Source organism: Rana temporaria, chromosome 6 (genome assembly GCF_905171775.1).
Source record: "Rana temporaria chromosome 6, aRanTem1.1, whole genome shotgun sequence".
Lineage (NCBI taxonomy): Eukaryota > Metazoa > Chordata > Amphibia > Anura > Ranidae > Rana > Rana temporaria.
In genome coordinates this window covers 174954963-174971103 of record NC_053494.1, presented here as the reverse complement: position 1 = coordinate 174971103, position 16141 = coordinate 174954963, and the positions used below count along the sequence as shown (strand labels likewise).

The following is a 16141-nucleotide window of genomic DNA, read 5'->3' as shown; positions in this document are numbered from 1 at the left end:
CTGAAATTTCCCTTCCAGGTTGGGGGTGCGCGCTATACGCCGGGGCGCGCTATATATAGATAAATACGGTATATTTACTAAAACTATTGCAAGTCTGTGTACTGTGGGAGACCAGATATAGAGAATGCAAGGTCCTGGGTTTGATTAACTTCCCTGCAGCCCGCACTTTTGATCTCGGCAATATTAAAGAAAAACTACTTGCTGAACAATCTGTCACTTTAAGAACTGTTGATTTCTTGGTCCTCGGCTGTGCTCAGTGGTTGATCCACCATACCCTACACCAATACCATGTGTACTGTTACGACATAGTGGTCAGTGAGAGGAACCACTGTACACTGCAGAGGGCCAGGAAATGAACACTCCTGAAGTGTCAGATTCTGCAGGATCTTCAATGATCAGTGCTCATCTGCAGCCTCTCCATCGTCCACCAATGCAGCCTGATCAGTGCCCATCTATAGCCTCACCATTGCAGCCTGATCAGTGCCCATCTATAGCCTCACCATTGCAGCCTCACATCAGATTACACAGATCGAGGATTTCCCATTTACTCGGCGACCTGCCTTCTGGACCAGCTCCTATGATAGGCAGAACACTGGTCCAATGCCAGTCCAGGAGGCAAAACCTTGTATTACAGAGGCCGCCGAGAAAACAGGAAATCCTTGCTCTATGTCAGAGGTGCCCATTATTAAAGGTCAGTTTATTACTAAAATCACAGTGTATATATGGGCATATCTGTTCTGCAGTGGTTACTGGGCTGCTTTCAAACTAATCCACAGATGCAGAGCAGCGCACCTGCTGGTTACCTGCACTGAGCCATAGACTTCTGTTATTACCTGCGAGTTTGGTGAGCTTTCTGAAAGTGCACCAAACCTGCAGAATATAATAGAAGTCTATTGCAAAAGTGCAGGAAAGCCAAAAGGTACACTGCGTTGTACCCACGTTGCAGGTAAACCGCAGTGCATCAGTGTGAAAGCAGCCTTAGGCCCCTTTCACATGGCCAGTCCAACCCAATTGCGTGACAAGTTAGGCATCTATTTACTTGGCGTAACATCGTCTTTCACATTATACAAAAAAATTGGGCTAACTTTACTGTTTTGTTATTTTTTAATTCATGAAAGGCGTTTGAAAAATGATTGCGCAAATATTGTGCGAGAAAAAAAGTTGCAATGACCACCATTTTATTCCCTAGGGTGTCTGCTAAAAAAATATATAATATTTGGGGGTCCTGATTAATTTTCTAGCAAAACTAATTTTCATTTTTACATGAAGGAGAGAAGTGCTTTGCAGCTATAACAGCTTCAACTCTTCTGTGAAGGCTGTCCACAAGGTTTAGGGGTGTGTGTATATATAAAATACATACACACACACACACAGGGCTCGACAAATCCCGGTCACCATGGCGACTAGAAATAGGGTCCTGGCGACTTGGCTTGGAAGGGGGGGCCATCTGGTGGTGAGCCGTTGGTATTACAAGTTATTACCACCAGATATGTAAGCTGGCGCCATCTGGTGGTGGCCGTTGGTATTACAAGTTAAGCATTACAAGTTAAACAGCAATTCTAATGTAATTTTTCACTATTTTCACTGCCATCTTCTTCCCTCTAATTACAACCCCCAAACATTATATATATTTTTTATCCTAACACCCTAGAGAATAAAATGGCGATCGTTGCAATACTTTCTGTTACGCCGTATTTGCGCAGCGGTCTTACAAGCGCACTTTTTGGGGAAAAAAATTACACTTTTTTTAATAAAAAAATAAGACAACAGTAAAGTTATCCCCATTTTTTTAATGTTATGAAAGATAATGTTACGCCGAGTAAATTCATACCCAACATGTCACGCTTCAAAATTACGTCCGCTCGTGGAATGGCGACAAACGTTTACCCTTTAAAATCTCCATAGGCGGCGTTTAAAAAATTCTACAGGTTGCATGTTTTGAGTTACAGAGAAGGTCTAGGGCTAGAATTATTGCTCTCGCTCTACCAATCGCGGCGATACCTCACATGTGTGGTTTAAACACCGTTTACATATGTGAGCGCTGCTCACGTATGTGTTCGCTTCTGCGCGCAAGCTCGTCGGGACGGGGCGCGTTTTCTGGCTCCTAACTTTTTTAGCTGGCTCCTAGATTCCAAGCAAATTTGTCAAATCCTGATGTGTGTATATATATATATATATATATATATATATATATATATATATATATATATATATACACACACACACACACACACACACACACACACACACACACACATATATATATATTACATACATACACACTTTACAACCACTTTAAAGACTGTATGCAATTTAAACATGCAAAACTGAAACAGAGGTGGTGTGGTTGACCTTGTTGAGTCTAATGTTTTGCCTTGTTTATCTGTAGAGAGACCGGATCATTTTCAGGGTTATTTCTAGTCGATTATTAAAAAAGGATTTTTGTACTCACCGTAAAATCCATTTCTCTGAGTTCATAGACGGACACAGCATCCTTTGACCTTAGGGTTATGCTTCTTCCTACCAGGAGATTTAGGCAGAATTCTACAGCACTTAAGGTGTTAAAAACTTTCCTTCATGCCGCTCCTCCCAGGGGGCGTGGCTCCCCCAGGCATAACCCCCACTCTGCTTTAGCAGCCTCAGTTCGTAACAAGCAGTACAAACAAAGGAGGGGTGGGTGCTGTGTCCGTCTATGAACTCAGAGAAATGGATTTTACGGTGAGTACAAAAATCCTTTTTTCTCTTTCGTTCATAGACGGACACAGCATCCTTTGACCTTAGGGACGTCCCCAAGCAGTGTCAAAAAAATTCGAGGGGTGGGAAAATAACACAGCAAAAACAGGTTACACCCCAAACAAAATCGGAGTTACTCAACGGAGGAACTCCAACCTTAAACTGCCGCCTGTAACACCCTGCGGCCGAAGGAGGCATCAGAAGATGCACTCACATCCACCTTATAAAACTTTGAAAAAGTGTGGAACGACGACCAGGTCGCTGCCTTACACACCTGTAACACAGAGGCTTGGTGTCGGAAGCCCAGGAGGCCCCGATCGCCCTGGTCGAATGCGCCATGACCCGAAAGGGAGGCGCCCGCCCCTTCAGGGCGAAGGCCTGAAGCACAACCTGTCGGATCCACCTGGAAATGGTGGCCGACGAGACTGCCAGGCCCTTACTGGGACCGGACACAGACACGAACAGCGAGTCCGACTTCCGGAACGGAGCTGTCGCCGACAAGTAAACTCGAAGGGCCCGAACCACATCCAGAGAATGTAAAGAGGCCTCCTTCGGGTTCTTCGGCTGAGGACATAATGATGGAACAACAATGTCCTCGTTAATGTGAAAGGCCGAAACGACCTTCGGAAGAAAAGAGGGCTGCGGGCGCAGCACCGCCTTATCCTGATGGATGACCAAGTAGGGGGCCTTGCAATACAAGGCCGCCAGTTCAGACACTCGTCTGATAGAGGTAATAGCTACCAGAAAGACCACCTTCTGCGACAAAGTCAGCAAGGGGATCTCCCGAATGTCCTCAAAGGGGGCACGCTGAAGCGCCGAGAGGACCAAGTTCAAGTCCCAAGAAGGTAGCGGAGGGCGCACCGGGGGGGCCACATGCCGGACCCCCTGCACAAACGTGCGAACCAAAGAATTCGCTGCCAAGGGACGCTGAAAATAAACAGCCTGAGCAGAAATCTGACTCTTGATCGTGCTCAAGGCAAGAGCCTGGTCCACTCCCCGCTGTAGGAACAGCAGGATCCGGGACACCACGTAAGTACGGGGGTGCCACTTCATCTCCTCACACATAGAGATGTATGCTTTCCATGTACGATGGTAAATTTTTCGAGAAGTGGACTTCCGTGCACGCAGCATGGTAGAGATTACCGGGCCCGACAGGCCCCGGTCCTTCAGTACCTGGTTCTCAACAGCCACGCCGTTAAAGCCAGTGACCGTAAAGCAGGATGGAAGATCGGGCCCTGAGACAGGAGATCTTCCCTCAGAGGCAGACGCCAGGGGGCGTCTGTCACCAGACGTACCAGGTCCGCGTACCAAGAGCGACGCGGCCAATCCGGGGCGATCAGGATCGTTGGAATACCTTCGGCTTCCACCCTGCGCAGCAGGCGGGGTAGGAGCCTTAGAGGAGGGAAGGCGTAAATCAGGTGATATTGACCCAGGGAGCCACTAACGCGTCTGACGCGTCTGCCCACGGGTCCCTTGACCTAGCCACAAACCGTGGTACCTTCCGATTGAGACGGGACGCCAGAAGGTCCACGTCTGGAGTGCCCCATTTTTGGCACAGGATCTGAAACACCTCCGGGTGGAGAGACCACTCCCCTTGATCCAGAGTCATGCGACTTAGGGAGTCGGCTTGCCAATTCAGAACTCCCGGAATGTATACCGCCGACAGGGCCGGAACGGACCTTTCGGCCCACCGAAGTATGTGAGCGACCTCCGTCGCCGCGGCCGAGCTCCTTGTGCCGCCCTGATGATTGATGTACGCCACGGCCGTGGCGTTGTCGGACTGGATCCTGACAGGACGGCCCTGTAGCTCCAGCGACCACCTGACAAGGCACAGCTTGATTGCTCGGAGCTCCAGGATATTGATCGGCAGGCGGGACTCCTCCCGAGTCCAGCGCCCCTGGGCTGACTGGGTGCCCCCCCAGCCGAAGAGGCTGGCATCCGTCGTGACCACTGTCCAGCGGCACGGAAGAAAAGACTTCCCGGACCGAAGCACCGGAGACGTCAGCCACCATGCCAGGGAAGACTTGGCCAGATGGCTCAACCGAATCTGGTGATCCAGAGAAGATGGGACCCTGTCCCATCGTGACAGAATCTCCTTCTGTAGTACCCTGGTGTGGATTGGGCATACAGAACTGCCTCGAAGGAGGCCACCATCAGACCCAGAACCCGCATGCAGAAGCGAAGAGATGACCACTTCTGGGTCAACAACTGTCTCACTGCAGATTGCAGGGTCAGCAGGTTTTGCGATGGGAGGAACACTTTTGTCTCCCCCGAATCCAAAACCAGCCCCAGGGGTTCCAGCCTCTGGGACGGAACCAACACTGATTTTCTGAGATTCAGAAACCAGCCGAACTCCTGCAGAGTCCGACACGTGATGGACACGTCCTCCTCTAACTCTGAGCCTGAAGAAGCTCTCAGGAGAAGGTCGTCCAGGTATCCCACGATAGCGATCCCTCGCTGCCGTAGCAAGGCCAGGATCGGGGCGAGCACCTTGGTGAACACCCGTGGTGCCGACGCCAGCCCGAACGGGAGGGCCACGAATTGATAGTGGTCCTCCCCGATCGCAAAGCGCAGATACCTTTGGTGGCTTGTGCAAACGGGAACATGCAGGTATGCGTCCATGATGTCTAAGGACGCCATGAAGTCCCCCTGGTGGAGGGACGCCATGATAGAACGGACCGACTCCATCCTGAATCGCTGCACCTTGACAAAGGAGTTGAGGGCCTTTAGGTCCAGGATAGGGCGAACCCCTCCCTTCTTGGGGACCACGAACAGATTGGAGTAGAACCCCCGAAACCGTTCCAGCGAGGGGACCGGCACAACCACCCCCCTGTCCAGAAGATCCTGGACAGCCCCGGACAGGGCTAGCCGACGATCCGGAGGAAGCTGGAGGTTGGATGGAAAAAAAAATCTGTTTGGGGGACAAGAAATGAACTCTATCTTGTACCCCGAGGCGACCACCTCGCAAACCCAACGGTCGGATAGAAGAGAATTCCACCGATCCACGAAGTCGTGAAGCCGTCCCCCCACCCGAGACCCGGGCGGGGGCAGACCTTCATGCGGAAGCAGGCTTGTCCGCAGGCTTGTTCGGTTTTTTGAACCAGGGGCGCTTACGCCCGGCAGCAAGGGCTTTTGCACCTTGCGGACCTTTTCCAGCCGCGCTGGCGCACGAAAAAAACCGTTTAGGGGGTAGTAAAAGTAGGACCTTGCTTGCGGCGAGGTTCCCTACCCTTCCCCGACTGAGGGTGCAAGGTGCTCTTACCTCCAGTGGCATCCTTAATGATGTCATCCAGGGATGCCCCCAAAAGCCGTCCGCCCTTAAAGGGCAAATCTACCAAGGCCTTTTTTGAGTACTGGTCAGCCGACCAGCACTTCAGCCATACAAGGCGGCGCAGAACCACTGCGTAGACAGAAGCCCTGGAAAGCAAAGGAATCTAATCCATATCCGCCTCGCAGAGAAACTTCTGACCCTGAATCAACTGTTCAGCCAGGTCCCTAGAGGACTCGGAAGCCCCCTGGACCTCCAGGTCCTGCAGCAGGAGCTTCGCCCTTTCAGTCAGCGTCTGAGCTACCAGGGCTCCGGCCAGAGCCGGCCTTACCACCGAACCCACCACCGAGAACAGGGAGCGGGCCACGGCCTCCACTCTCCTATTAGCGGGGTCCTTGAAAGCAGGAGCCCCCTCCACAGGCAACGTAGTAGCCTTACTCAGTCTGGACACAGGAGGGTCCACCGACGGAGGAGTGACCCACTTTTTTAAAAAAGTCCTCCTCCAGGGGGTAACGGTAGCAAAGCTTTTAGGAACCGTAAAAGCCTTTTGCGGTGTATCCCATTCCTTATACAACATATTGTCTAAATAAGGAACACAGGGGAATACCTTAGCGGTACGCGGTGGTTTGCGGAATCCAAAAGGACTGACACCGCTGGTGTCTCCGCCAAATCCTCTAAATGAAGAGCCTCACGCACCGCAGTAATAAGAGCTCCAACAAATTCCTTATCAGCAGACTCCGCAGCAGAGTCATCCTCGCTGTCCATGTGGGTTAAGCCCGCATCCTCTGACATGACAGAACCAGAAGCATCAGATTCTGCGTCAGAGATATCCCCAGAAACAGCCTCCGGGGGGGGGCGCCTTTTTTACCCCCCAACCGAGCACTGGCTGCTTCAAACCTGGTGAGAAAAGACTCCAGGACAGCCGACACCGATTCAACAGATGTGGCAGGGGGAGGGGCGCTTAAGGGTTAATTCCGGCATTGTAAGAAATGAGGGGCCTGATTCAGGCTCCATATTGCCGTTGCCATTTCACCCCTACTGCCAAGGGCAGGAAAAAAGTCCCCCACAGGTCACCTCCCGGCCGCTAGAGCACAGTATGGGGCCCCCTGAGACTCACCACCCCCTGGTACAGCGCGGTCTGTGAAGGCAAGTGTGTGCTGAGGAGAAGCTGCAGCGCTGCGTCTGTCCCCTCAGATGATTCGCGGTCTTTTTTCCCCGCCGAAACGGCCACTAGAGGCCGAACTAGTGCTGAAAATGGCGCCGGCCACAAGAAAATGGCCGCCGAATAATACAAGCGCGGCTCCGGCAAAATGGCCGCCGTTGCGCAGTTTTAAAAAGACAGTGTACCCAAAAATGACAGTACACCAAAACAGCACACAGCACACACAAAAATGCCCAGAATGTCCACCACAGTCCCCTGCAGTGACACAGAACAGCCCCAGCCATACCCGAGTGAAAAAAAAAAAAAAAAAAAAAATAATAATATGAGCCCCAGGGAAAAAACCCCCTGCACAGCCGTCACCCAAAGGGGAAAGGAGGGAGAGGAATAAGGGAGAGAGGAAAGCAGGGGAAAACCCTCAGTCGACCTCCCAAGGGAAAACATTCCAGCCAGACCACTTACCTGAGTAAGGGGCCACTACTTACCTGTCCTGCGACTACCTGGCTGGAGGTATCCCAGACAGAACCAACGTCCGCGAACGGCATGGCTGTCAGCCAGACACACTGTGACAAGGCCATAGAGACCGGTCATATGTGTGCCCTAGAACCGAAGTTCCCCGGCCGCCCCTGGAGCAATGGGGCCTGTCGTGGACGTCCCAAAGCGGAGCTGAGGGCCGGCACACGCTCGAAGGCCGAACCTGGGGGGACTACAAGGGTCGAGGACCCAGCCTGTCACCCAGTCGGCTGTTGATAGAAGAATCGCAGGATTCAAAAATAAAAATAAAATAAAAAAGCGAGGAAAAAACTCGCAAAATGCAAAAAAATTTGCAAGAAAAAACTCCAGAGTCCAGGACTCCAGAGAGAGCCTGACTCTCCTGACGGTTAGGCAGAAACAAACTGAGGCTGCTAAAGCAGAGTGGGGGTTATGCCTGGGGGAGCCACGCCCCCTGGGAGGAGCGGCATGAAGGAAAGTTTTTAACACCTTAAGTGCTGTAGAATTCTGCCTAAATCTCCTGGTAGGAAGAAGCATAACCCTAAGGTCAAAGGATGCTGTGTCCGTCTATGAACGAAAGAGAAAAATAGTATATTTTTCTTCATGCTCTGCAAATCACCATTACTTAATTCAGAACTACAATTACGAAAAAAGTGAAGATGGCCAAAATTGTAAAAATAAAAACAAATCATGTGCCGCAATACTCACTTTTAATCCAGAGCTACCCTTACCACTCTTCCCCTTCGTTCCATCCCTAGTTCACCAGTCTTCCAGGCTAAATATCAGCCATTGTCATTTAACCCCAGGCTGTTATGAACCCACACCCTGGGATCACTGCACAAATCTTTTTTCCCAGTGCAAAGAAAGAGTTCAATCTCTCTATCAAAACATGCATCAAACTGAACAATGAACAAGGATCATCACAAAAAAAGTGTGGCACTTCTAATGTGCTTCTCTATTGGAGCATAAAACACACACACTAGGTCTGTCCAGGTCTCTGCACTCTCACAGATGCACTCACCCTTTTCAGCTTGGCAGCTGCCTCTCCTGAGCGAATGGCAGACAGAATGTTTTGGCGGAGCTCTTCTGGGTCAGAGCTCGGAAGGGATACTGTTGTCTTTTTTTCGGGAACAGGAGGTGGACTATGCACTCTGTATTTTAGTTCAGGGGTTAGTGTCTACAAAACAAAATAGCTTGCAGTAACACCATGTATAAAGTTAAGATTAATACAAAATCACAAGCATAACACACATAGAATTCTTAAGTGCTCATGCACATGGGCTTTATCATTCACATGGCAAGGGATGTAAATATGTGAAAAAATGAATGGAAAAAAAAAAAAAAAAGTGCAAGGTGCTTATGCATGCTTCATTCAAAGCTGAACAGATATGGAAGACACAAACCAATGCGGCTCTAGATCATTACATAGAATTCCAGGACATATTCAATTCATCTTAAAACTGCTGCCTTCCCCTTTCCCAACAACTATACTAACTAACCTGTGGAATAAAGATCAGTGGGCCAGATCCACAAAGAGCCGGCGTAACGTAAAAATTCCCATTTAAGTTACACAGCCTTAAAATTTCTACCTAAGTGCCCGATCCACAAAGCACTTACCTAGAAATTTTCGGCTGTGTAACTTAAATTCCGCCGGCGCAAGGCGTTCCTCTTCAAATGGGGGCGATTCCCATTTAAATTAGGTGCGCTCCTGCGCCGGCCGTACTGCGCATGCTCGTGACGTCATTTTCCCGACGTGCATAGCGCAAAATTACGTTACGCCGAGCTTTGTGGATCGCGTCGGGTCAATAAAGTTGCGTCGGGGGAAAAAAAAAAAAGATACGGCGGAAAAATAAATAAATAACAGCGTCGCGGGTAAGAAGGGTCTACTTTTATAAGGTGTAAACAGTTTACACTTTGTAAAAGCAGCCCTAATTTTACACATGCAACTTAATACTTACGGAGAAAAAACGAAGCGTAAAAGCTTTGTGGATCTCCGTAAGTGCTAATTTGCATAACCGAAGCGGCATTTCGATGCAAAATGCCCCCAGCGGCGGATGCGGCACTGCATCCTAAGATCCGGCAGCGTAAGTCCCTTACACATGTCGGATCTTCTGTCTATCTCTTGGAAACTGATTCTGTGGATCAGTTCCAAAGATAGAAACAGGGATACGACGGCGCATCAGTAGATACGCCGGCGTATCCCTTTTGAGGATCTGGCCCAGTATGCTTATCTATATTCAGGCCGCTCTGGTTCGGTCATGTGATGTGACCTCCTCCGTTCCGGCTGAAGGGGAGAGTGCTGAACAATGGCTGGAATACCCAAGCAGTGACCTCACCCATAGGCTGACTATGGCCCATCCCTTGTCAGCACTCCCTCCTCTCCCCTGAAGCTGTCACGCTAGCTAACACAGGGAAGGGGATCACGTGACCAGACCGTAACGGCCTAAAAATAAGTATGCAGATCTTTCTTCCAGAAGGTTAGTTCATGGGTCCTTAACCTGTGGTCCTCCAGCTGTTGCAGAACTACAAAAGTACCATGAGGCATAATAAGGCTGACAGATACAAGCATGACTCCCAAAAGCAGAGGCATGATGGGACTTCCGCAACGGCTGGAGGGCCACAGGTTGAGCACCCATGGGTTATTTGGTATAGGTATTAGGCGATGGGAGGCAGCAGTTTTACAATTAGTTAGGTATATCCTGGAATACTACTTTAATGGACCATTTACATTTTTGCTGTGCAGTAACACGCTGCCAACACACCTAAACATGCAGAAAATTATATGGGGCCTAAGTTTTTTTTTTTTTAAACCACAATACACCACCGCAGGTTGCGGTGCACTACAGCGCAAGAGCGTTGCCTTGCAGCATTGGGGTGGCATTCCAAATGAATGATGTTTCAATGCAAGAAAGCATTTTAATGAGTGTTAGCACATATTGCGATAGCACACGCATTACCAGGACACAAAAGTCTAACTGGGCCCTCACTTACATCTGAATTGGACCTAGTATTTAGGATTAGAAGAGGGGAAGAAGCAGAAGAAGCTTGTGAGGTGAGCTGTAGTGCTTATGTGCCAACAAGGAACATGCTGAAAGGAGGAGAGCGCAGAGTGACAGAGGCATTAGAGAAGTCTGCTGCTTCTCCCTTCACTGTCCAGTTACATGCCGAGGGAGGGACATGTCCTGTAAAAAAGTGTCACTCAACTGCAGCAGAAAAATTAAAGGGGTTGTAAACCCTCTTTTTTTTTTTTAAATATACATGCCTAGGTTTTGCACAGAGAATTCCTGATCCTCCTCTTCTTGGGAGCCCGGTCGGAGTTCTAGGCCCCCTCTTCATCGGACACCCTCACGTGTCCATTGACACAAACAGCGGGACTCCGCCCTACCCCCTGCTCCTGTGTCACTGGATTTGATTGACAGCAGCAGGAGTCAATGGCTTCTGCTGCTATCAATCTGTCCAATGGGGAGAGAGGCAGCGGTTGGAGCTTCTGCAAACGTGCACATTGCTGCACATTGCTGGATCGGATTGGGCTCTGGTAAGAAAAGGGGGAGAGGGTCTGTAGGGAGCTACGGCACAGAAGGTTTTTCACCAAGAATGCATTAAGGGGAAAAACCTTGAGGTTTCACAATCACTTTAATTATACAGGGTTCAGAAAATCGAAAATATTCTGGGGACTTACCAAAAACACAGAAAATGTGTGCAAGAAAAATAGTTCTAGGAGGGGAAAATGTGCAATTGTAAATATACACTGCCTTAGACCCTCCCCAGCGCCCTGTCATAAGGGAGGACCTTTTAATTCAGCTGGTGAACCAAAGGTATTCCATTATATTAAACTCATAGAACATCACAGCACACAAGTGAAATCTAGAATAGCAGCCTCCAGTAGACAATGGGAAGAAGACAAGAAAAGGGAGACATCTTTTAGGCCCCTTTCACAGATCGATCGGGTTCACCTGTCAGTTCTTCAGACGAACCCAATCGGACCATTCATTGCTCTCTATGGAGCGGCGGATGTCAATGAACATGTATCTGTTGACATCTGATCCTGTTCCCTAAAAATAGACAGATGTTCCCCATCTGTCCGAAGGATCGGATGACAGATGGAAACAGACAGACGGTCCGCTTCCATCCAAAAGCCCATAGAGGATAGTGGGCTCCTGTCCATTCTACATCAGCAGAGCAGACAAGGACCTGTCATCCACCTGATCAGTGGGGATCAGTGGAGAGATCCCCTGTTGACTGGGCAGACTCTGTATGTTTGTAAGGAGCCTAAAGCAGATTTATTTTTATTTTAATGAGCCCCCAGGTGGTTTATGCCATAATGTGCTAGTATGCACAGCACATTATGGCACACTTAGAAGTCAAATGAAGTCCTCCAGCACTACAGTGCCAGCGCGCCCGGCTGGTCCCAGGTGCCATCATTGCCCACTCTTGCTTCTCATTGCGCTCTGTTCAGTCATTTGAATGGCACACGGGAGATCATGCACACGGGAGTCACTTCATTGCGGCATAGAGCAGTGCCATAAATGTACTCTGAGCTGCGCATGCGCAGCTCAGTGTACATTGCCGCTAACAGGCAGGGGGAAGCATGTATGACAGAGAGACCACTGAGATCTTTTCTATTATAAAAACCCTGGCTGTCAGTGTTTTTTTGAAATTGCAAGTTAAATTCTACTTTAAATTACTACATAGAGTCATGAAAAATGTCAACCTTGTGAAAAACCTTCCTAGTCAATTTATAGATGTTCTGGAAAACAATCTAACCATGAACAAACTACCAGGAAAAGCCCATGAGCACGAGTTCTAAGAACAAGACAACTGTGAGAAAATTAGTAAAAATTAACCTGTACACAAAAAAATAAATGCAATTTGTTAACGGTTTTAAAGGGCATCATTATTTTAATCAGTCTGTATTCAAAAATAGTAATCCTATCCAATGACCAAATGGTTAAATAAATTTGTCAATTACGAAGACAAACAATAACAGTTACCGATAAGTAATAAAAGCACTGACATTCCATGGGAGAACAGAATATGCACAGGAAAATATATGGTGGAGTGGTGTCCTGGTGACCACTGTCCCTGAGAAAGAAAGCAACTGGAAATCCAACCTTTTAAGATTGCTACCTGAACTGGAAGGTAGGGAGATGCAAATACCAAACAGCACAAAAACCCATCCATTCCCTAAAAAGGGGGATTTTTTGGTTAACCTATAAAACTCTGTTCTTTGAGTATGTCACAAAGCACAGATGACTTGATATTCATGACCATTTGGGTTATGCTGCCACCTTCAGGTGAATAGACACTGGTCAAATAAGGCAGGAATCGTTGTCCAGCCATAAAGCCTCAGTTCTGTAGCAAACAATGAGGATCAGACAAGAGGGGAAGGATCTCTGTATCCTGTGTCCAGCACAGGGGACACAGGATTCATGACGACTTGTGCGGTCTGAAAACATTGAACCTGGAGGATGGGCAACACAGTAACAAGCCCAAAACCCAATAATAGAACAGGGGGAAACCCCACTATAAGGCTGCCTGCAACAGCTCGAACCTCATCCAGAGAGGGAAGCACTTTCTCACTGGGATGCTTTGGATTAGAACAAAAAGAGAAAAAAAATGGCAACACAATGTCCCCATTCAGCTGAAATTAAGAACCCACCTTAGGTAGGAAGAAGGAGCAAAGCCTCAAACACCATATTATCCTGGTGAAGATCCTGAAAAAGTTCCTTGCAGGAAAGCGGATTCAACTCAGCGAGCCAAAGTAATGGCAACAAACCGGAACCAGACGACTTGGGGGTCCAGTTTCAGTTCTTCTTGCTTAGGAAAGAACTCTTCTTGGATCCCAAAAGTCATCATTGGTTTCTGACGAGTCGACTTCTTTGGGGGCAATAGCATGCTTTTACCCAAAGTCACCTTGTGGATGAAGGCTTCCAAAGAATGTTAAAACAAGCATTCACCCTCAAAGGACATTCTTTAATTGCTTCTTGTAGAGAAATTCCACCAACCAACACTTAAGCCTTAGGACCCTTCTCATGTGGAAACCTCTTAAAGCTGGTGTATGGATTCTTCCAAGGCATATACTGAGCAACTCAATGCACTCTGAAAATCCTCCAGGAGCTTCCAAATGGCAGGCTTATTCTGGTTTTGAATACAGCCAAAACCGAACACTAAACCCAATCTCAGCCACATTCTAAACCTAATCTATCTAACCCTATAGAGAGAATCGTTATACTTTTCTGAAGCCGATCCGGTCCAGTGTACGGTGTCAGCTGCTGTGTACATTGAGAAAGCTCACAACGGTTATAAAAAAAGCCGGGGAAGCGACGTCATCCACAGAGTTACTATGGGGCTTCTGTTGTTGGCTTTTGATGCCTCATACACCCGACCGGTAAGGATGAGCTCCGGCATGTTCTCACAGTCCATGTGCAGAGCCTGCCAGGAAGTCGGCACCACGCTGCGCTAATCACAGGCAGGGAGACATTTTCCGATGCTCGGCTGCAGAGATCGGGAAATGTCTCCCTGCCTGCGATTAGCGCAGCGCGGTGCTGACTTCCTGGCGGGCTCTGCACATTGACTGTGCGAATACGCCGGAGCTCATCCTTACCGACCGGTATGCTCCATCGCAGTTTTCCAGACAGGAAAACTGCCGAAAAGAAAAAAGGAGAACCAGCTCTCTTTCTTCCTGCTGGGATTCCCGTCGGTTTTTAAGCCGGTAGTTTTCCTATGGGAAAAGACTGCGGTGGAGCATACACGCGGCCAGGTTTCCCGACCAAAGCTCTCATGGCAGTTTTCCTGTCGGGAAACCCGGTCATCTGTAGGGGGGAAAAAGTTACCGAGCAGATTCTCGGTTTTCCCGGCTGACTTTTTACTGTGTACTAGGCATAAGACCGAGAACTGAGTGATCAAAGACTTCTCAGTGAAAATTTCTCCCTTAAACACAAAGTGGAGGATTGGGCCCGTGGAAATACCAGATAAGGGCAGGGATTCAGGGCTAATGTCCCCACCTGATGTTCGAGTACAGTCTCACTTGGCAATTAGGCCGCAGTGACCGATCCAGATGAAGCCCTCTAGACTATTAGGATTAATGGGAACAAGCCAGGGAATCAGGACTAAGCCCTTACAAGGAAAATCTACAGAAAGCATCCATAGCCATAATCATCCCCTAGGGACACAATCTAATAACTGAGGCTTAGCTGAGCAGGGCAGGGATTTCTTTGTTTTATTTGGTCAGTGTCCATTCATGTGACAATGACAGCATAACCCAAGCAGTCATGAATATCTAGTGTCCTGTGATGTATGTTTAAGAAAAAATTTGGCTTAGGTACACTTTAATATAAGAGCTTTGAAGTCTAGGAGTATAAAAAAAGAAAGCCATATCTTTTCTCGTTTTTATTTATCAATAATAAGGATATGATCCTTGGCTCTTTAAAAATGTATGATGGTGCCGATATTTGACTGACTGGCTCTTGGATTCTATATTAATCTGTCCTGTGTATAAATATCACAGGTACTGTGTTGGTATTCATTTAACAGGTCAGTCTCGGAAAGGTCTGTTATCTATGGGAAGATTCAGGTAGCTTCTAGGAGTCTGTCGATTTTACCCTTTTAATGACAATAGCTCTTCAACAGACTTTTACTGAGGGAATATCCAGCTGTTAACATCTTTTTTTCTTAATAGGATTCCCATGGTTTCTGCTGTCTCTAGCCCAATTTTAATAAACAAAAAAAAAATAATAATAATAATAATAATAAATATATATATATATATATATATATATATATATATATATCTGCTTAAATAACCCAGAGAATCATGCAGAAACAGAGCGTTGGAAATTATTAAAGTGAACCTATGTTTTGTCCATGTAGGACAAAAGAAACGGGTCACTTTTATGTCCCTTTCGGGAGCAGCACATAACTCTTACTTGCCACAACTCCATTTAGCTGCCAGCAGCGGGGAAAGGAAGCCCTGTGTAGTGACAGCACTGAGCCAATCACCAAGCCCCAATACTAGCACATGAGAGGGAGGAGAGAGAGCAACATGTTTCTTAATACTACGTATCACCAGCATGTTCTTTGCTCCCTGCAGCTGAACGGAATGGTGGGGCAACACAAAGTTGAGTATGTGCGGCTAGGGAAGGTGGGGGGGCATTAAGGGCAAACCAGTTGCTATGCCCTGCAGACAGGGATAGAAACTTGTTAGAAAGAGGTTGAGCAATATGTCAAATATATCGAACAAAGTAAAAGAATGTAAAACAGAACTGCATGCAGGCACCATAAAGTGCCTAAAGTGTACCTAGACTGTTAAAAGTTTGCCATTCTTCCTAGTGTAGTACGGGAGCCCTTATAGAAAGCCTATAATGAAACTGACCATCTGATGGGTTTGTATTTGCACAAGCACAGACATACTATGAACAATGCACTGTGGAATATTGAAGGCAGTGTGCCTATTTCTCAAACTTGGAAGTGGATTGTCATCCTGGGGAGGC

General features: G+C 47.9%; 1 protein-coding gene across 9 annotated transcripts in view; it reads right to left on the bottom strand.

The window, feature by feature from the left end:
• COBLL1 (cordon-bleu WH2 repeat protein like 1) overlaps positions 1–16141 on the bottom strand; it is a 219976-nt gene that overhangs the window by 7637 nt on the left and 196198 nt on the right. For 8 of the 9 annotated variants that reach the window (XM_040357844.1, XM_040357840.1, XM_040357841.1 and 5 more), the window contains one exon: positions 8674–8829. The exons of the other annotated variant lie outside the window; for it this stretch is intronic. In XM_040357844.1, the coding sequence (XP_040213778.1) occupies positions 8674–8829 (156 nt within the window). The remainder of the gene's footprint in view (positions 1–8673; positions 8830–16141) is intronic. 9 annotated transcript variants of the gene reach the window in all.